The 5,966-nt window shown below is 50.8% G+C and overlaps 1 protein-coding gene across 1 annotated transcript; it reads right to left on the bottom strand.

Moving 5' to 3' along the window:
- Positions 1-365: 365 nt before the first annotated feature.
- Positions 366-4,708, bottom strand: Lrrc14b (leucine rich repeat containing 14B). The gene is made up of 2 exons (XM_020174792.2): positions 3,722-4,708; positions 366-2,072 (listed from the first exon to the last, which is right to left on the bottom strand). The coding sequence occupies exons 1-2, from the start codon at positions 4,672-4,674 to the stop codon at positions 1,427-1,429; spliced, it is 1,599 nt and encodes a 532-aa protein (XP_020030381.1). The 5' UTR covers positions 4,675-4,708; the 3' UTR covers positions 366-1,426.
- Positions 4,709-5,966: the final 1,258 nt, after the last annotated feature.

Here is a 5,966-nt window from a genome sequence, read left to right on the forward strand (position 1 = left end):
AGGCCAGGGGCCATATGGAAACAGCTGGGATGGAGATACATCTAGGGGAGAGGATGGCAAAGGAGGACCTGGGATTGAGACACATCTGGAGGGAGGAGGTTACACAAGAGAATCTGGGATGGAGATACGTGGTGGGGAAGAGGTGGCTTGTGAGGACCTGGGATGGAGGCACCTTGGGCAGGACGTGGCACTGGAGGGTCTGGGATGGAGATACATGTCAGAGAGGTAACACACAGCGGAGCAGAGTTTCAGACCCTTTGGCCTGCACTCAGTTGGTCCTGGGTCCAAGCTGTCACCTCTGTCTTGAGAATGTTTTATTTCCAGATTCTTTTAAAGATTCAGAACTACAATAAATAAATGCTGTATCTGGGTAAATCATGCTTTTGTTTTATTAGCATTTGATCATCCTAACACTCAGCTCTTTGACAAAGCAGATCTTGGAGGAAACGAAATCCAAATGGGTCTTTCTCAGAGGTTAATTTGCTTCTCAGTGAATTGGCCTCACACACCCAGAGGAGCAAAGAAGCTGGGGCATGGCTTAGAGTCTGGCTGCTCAGCAGAAAATGTAGTAGGAGCAGTGCTGAGAAACATTGAGGCGCCCTGCAACAATTAGACACCCTCAGTCCAGGCCTGCTTAGAAGCTGGTGTGTACCCACTTGAATGCACAGCGAGGACAGAGCCACTGACAGCAACTGAAAGCCACTCCCTGCACCACCAGATGGCTGAGTTCCTGCTGGGACCAGGGATCTGGTTCACTTTTCATGTTCATTTATTTATTTGTTTTGTGGGACTCAGGTGTTTGCGCTTGCAAAGCACACTAAAAGCTAGCTTCCAGTCCATTTTGTTCTGATTATTTGGGTGATGGAGTTTTGTGAACTATTTGCGGAGGTGGGCTTCTAACCGTGATCCTCCCAATCTCAGCCTTCCAAGTAGCTGGGATTACAGACATGAGCCACTGTTTCTTGTCTTCATGTTTACTTTTCACTTTTAGTCTATTTCTCAGTAGATTTTTTGGGGGGCTACTTCTTTTATTCATTTTCAGTGATGAGTTCTATCATTTCTCCCTTTCACTGCTTCAGAGTCAGGTGGACCCTGCTCCCCACATCCTGCCCTGGCAGATGTCCACTGAAGTCCAGCTGAGTAGTCCTCCTCCCTCTGCCAGGGTGGTGAAGCCTTCACCATGGCAGCTTCACCCCAGCTCTAGAATTTTGCTGCGCTCACACCCAGGGGCCCCTCATGTCACATCTAGAAGGCAGGGCATCCTCCTACAGTGTCTAAACAGGTGCGCTTATGACTTTCACAAAGAAATGCCTTTGGCAGTGGTGCTGCTGATGCTGAAGGCTTGGCCTAAGCCTCTGATCCAGTACTGACCACAGGGCACTATGCAGATGAAATGCCAGGTCTGTCCTTGGCATAATTCGAGGCTCTACTCCATCTGCTTTAGTGCTCTGGCAAAGTTTTCTAAAGCAGTTTTGAAAGCTTGCAGCAGGAAAGCCCCAAGCTCATTGCTGGTTTCATGAATGTCTGGATCAAAACCTCCAAAGAGAGGCGTGGAGACCTGGATGTCGTCCCTGTCGGCCTGCAGCAGCACCACACGCAGCTCCTCTGCAATCACAGCATACTTCTGCTGATCAAATTTGGACATGGCCAGCTCATCCTGGGGGTAGGCAGCACCCTCAGGGTAGCAGTCCTTTGGCACTGGAAACTCAATGCAGCGCAGCTCAGGGAGCTCACAGAGTGCAGAGAAGAGGCTCTTAAGGGCACAGGCTGACAGAGGGTTCCCAAGGAACTTGAACTCCTGAAGCTGGCGGCAGGGGCTCAGGCCTAGGGTCATCATGCCCACATGGTTGTCTGCGATGCCACACTCCTCCAGGGTTAGCACCCGCAGTGTATGAGCAGCATGACGCAGCAGTCTGAAGAAGGCAGAGGGGTAGAGGTGAACCAGGTTGTGTCCACTGAGATCTAGCACCTCCAGATGGGTGGCATGGGCACAGTCTGCCAAGAAGCACATGTCTTCGTGATTCAGGGCACAGTTGGCCAGGTCCAGCACTCGCAGTGGGGTCCTGAGGGAGCTGTAGGGCAGGCAGAAAACAGCACAGATGAGAGGAAGTCCCCAGATGAGCAATAGGTGGATGTCAGCAATCCATCCACTTGTGTGTCACAAGAGCCATGGCCTACAGGACTGTCCTGCTGCCACCTGATTTCATACAGCTTGAGAGCTGATAGTGACTTTGATATTTTTAAATAGTTGAAAAAGACGAGAATATTTGGTGACATGTGAAAGTTACATGAAATGGAAATACCTGTGTCCATAAATTTATTGGTTTATTGGGACACTGCCATGTTCCCTCACTTGTCTGTGGCTGCTAGGTCTGCTGTGTGGTCAGGAATCAACTTGCACAAGAAGTCTCAAGGAAGAAGATGCTGTCACTCTTAACAATAGTGGAGCCCACACAATTTTATTGCTGGAAAGGGAACCCAAAGACCCCGACTTGGGCTCTATATCCCAAAATCACTAATTCTGATTCAGTTGGCATAGGCAGCTGGCATCAGTAAAGGAGTAGCTAGGCAAGGTCTCCAGAACAGCATCCACATCCAGGACTTGCAAGAATGTATATTGTCATGCCACCCCACCCTATGAGGATCCTGGACCTGTCTGAGGACATCCCCTCACAATCCTTGCTGAACAGGGCAGAATGTACCTGGGGTCCTGCTCTGTGTCCTCTTCCTCCATCCTTCTGCTCTAGCTTCTTCCCCACTGCCTGCCCATGTTGGGTCCCACCTGTCTGAGAGCCTGCAACTGTGACAGCATTCTGTATGTGAGGCCACCTTGATTGTGGCCCTCTCTGGCTGCTGCCCTCCTGCCCCTATTCATAGCAGAGCTGCTGTGGGGGAGACACAACTAGCTCCTGCCCCATGAGGACTTCACATGCCTCGGAGCCCAGTCCTCCCATGAATGATCCTGGAGGATCATCTGTCCAGCCAGGTCTTAAGATAAGTCTGAAGTGCCCACAGTCAGCTGACAGAACCCTGAGTCGAAGCTGCCGGTCTTAGCCACACATTCCTGGGGTGTAATGCTGGTTGTTTTAAGCCAATGAGTATTGAGCACTTTGCTGTACAATAGTCAAGCATAGGACTCACTGTAGTTACTTCTGCCTTGTAGACCTGCTAGTTTACATGTTCTTTCTCTCTCTCTCTCTCTCTCTCTCTCTCTCTCTCTCTCTCCTTCTCTCCCCCTCCATTCTTTTCTCCCCCCCTTCCCCCTCCCTCTCTGTTCCTCCCACCCTTTTTTTTTTTTTTTTTTTTGGCAGTCCTGGGGATCTGATAGGGCTTTGCCATGTTCTAGGCAAGCACTTCACCACTAAGCTACACCTCTAGCCCTTGGTTTTTTGAGACAATCTCCCTTTGTAGCCTGGACTGCCCTTGAACTCACAATTCTCCTATCTCAGCCTCTTAAATGCTGGGATTGCAAGTGTGGCTACTGCATCCAAGCTGGCATGTTCTCTTTTGCTAAATGAAAGCAGTTTTTTGAGTTCCCTCAGTTTCTTTGCTGGTGGCTCTAATGCAGGGTCAACCCTCCCCTCATTCCACTCCTCCTGTTCTGGCCAATACAACTCCAGGGAGCAATGAAGTGGGAGACTGTGAGTAAGCAGGTCTCATTCCTATCCCTCAGTGCCTCTCCAGCCTGCCCAGACACTCCTCTGCCCAGTCTGAGACTCACCCGAGCAGTGTCTGAATCTTCCCGGTCAGCGTGGAGAAGGCCACGCTCAGCTCAGTAAGCTGGGTCATGTGGCTGAGCTCCAAGGCAATAGAGGTGAGGAGGCGGTCCTCACCTTCAGGAGTTGGGGCACAGGTCGGGGGCGCATTGAAGGCCTTGGTGGGGAGGGTGAGTGAGGCCAGCTGAGGGAAGCCCACCTGGGCCAACAGCTGCTGCACATGGCCAGCATGCAGCCGTACGTTGTGTACCAACTCCAGCTTGCGCAGCTCACCCGGTCTGGCCAGGCACAGGACCTGCAGGAGCTTCCCAGGACTCAGGCTGTCTGCCCGGAATGAGGTGCAGCTCAATTTCAGAGGAGCCAGGCCTGCTGGCTGCAGGGCCTGTACCACCACCTCAAAGTTTCCCTCAGTGACAAAGAGGTCAGTGAGAACCTCAATGGTGTGCCTGATTTTGCTGGCCTCTGCCTGCAACTGGCAGCAGGTCCTGGCCAGCAACTCAGTACGGCCCCACCTTCCCAGTGCCCTCCCACAAGGGCATCGCTGCACCTGCACATCCCGGACACCTGTGAAGTCAGCTATCCAGAGCCGGCCACTCATGCCCTGCAGCACATGGTCAGCCAGCCCCTGCACACAGGCCTCCAGGCAGGTCCTGCAGGCCCGGTCACGCAGGTCCTCAGGGTGGTCAGCACTTGGCCCCAGCAGCGCTGCCAGCCGGAATTCCTCTTGTGGCCAGTGCCCCAGCACAGCGCGGGTCACTTCTGCCTGCTCCTGCAGGTAACTGGCCTTGAATAGGAGCGGGTAGAGGTTGTGGGCCACGCTGTCCAGGCTTTCCCCAGCCAGCTGAGGGTGGGACACAAGGGATTCAGCAGAAATGAAGCGGAGCGACCTCATTGTGCCCTGGACCCTAGCGGGATAGGGCTGTCCCTGCTGATCCTCTGCAAGGTATGTGGCTTTCATGCCTATTTTTAGCTGCTGTTGCTGGGAGCAGCTAGGGTTTGGGCAGAAAGTGGTGAGCTGGCCCTTTTGATCATCTGACTGCTATTTTGGACCTGGGGCACCTGTTTGGCTATGACTGTGAAGGCTTCTTTTTGCCTCGTGGTACACAGCTGGTGAAAGCAGAGCTACTTGGCTCCAGGTGCCAAATGTGAGGCTAGTCAGAGTCTGAGCTTGGGTGTTTGCACAGGCAGCCTGAGGCCTCATCAGCATCTTTGCAGATCTGCTTTCCAGCACTGGCCTGTCCCAGTGGAAGGAGAGTGAGGCTAGAGCCTGAACTGCACACTAGCTGATGGCAATGACCTTTAAGGTCACTTTTCCTTACACTTGGAAATCAGGGATGGTGTTGTGAGATTTATCTGTCTGAGATACGAACACTGAGGCAATTTAGCAGGAAGCAACATTTTATTGTGCCAGCACAGACCCAGCGGACTCATGTCTAAAGGCTGAGCCCTGAGAACAAAGGGGTCTCACCTTATGTACCCTTGCAAGCAGGTTACAGAAGCAAAAAGAAAGGTCTAATCCATATATGGTTATGTTTAATTTTATAGCTACTTTACCCTAGTGCTACGGGACTTTTTCCCCCTCCCCAGTGCTACGTGGCCTTCCTCATGTTTAGATTCCTCAGGTTTTATCTCTCTGCTAGGCCATCCCTACCTCCCTGCTACTTTCTCAGGACTCAGGCCTAGTCTATTTTCTTCTGATCCTCCTCCCTGCTAAATTATTCCCCCCTTTGATGCTCAGACCCACCTAGGGTCAAAGAGCATCATCTTGATCTAGGGGTTTGTATTTTCATAACATCATTACATGTGTGGCTATTTTCCTTTTTATTATGGCCTTTATAATAGTCTTGATAGACCACAGCACCAGGGGAACCAGGCAGGAAATATTAAGCATGTTTTTAGAATTAGACCCATTGCTCCATCAGAGTTTTGAATCCACCTAAGGCAGAAAAACATCCTTCAAACAGGTCATTAGTATCCCATCCTCTCCAAGTCTGGACGGGGACACGGGCAAGCTTTCTCATTTTGTCTGTGATCACTTTTATGACCTTTTTTTAAAAATCATTAATCTGTAAGCAGCAGTTGTTTAGGTTAAGTTTTTCATAAACTCCTCTCTCAGAAGCAAGCAAATAGTCTAAAGCCAAGCGGTTCTGATAGATGGTATTGTATATCCTAGTGCTTTGTCTTGCCAGCAAATTGACAGCCCTTATAGTTTTATTAGTTGTAGTTTTATTAGTTATTGTTTTAACAACA

This window comes from Castor canadensis, chromosome 6 (genome assembly GCF_047511655.1).
Source record: "Castor canadensis chromosome 6, mCasCan1.hap1v2, whole genome shotgun sequence".
NCBI lineage: Eukaryota > Metazoa > Chordata > Mammalia > Rodentia > Castoridae > Castor > Castor canadensis.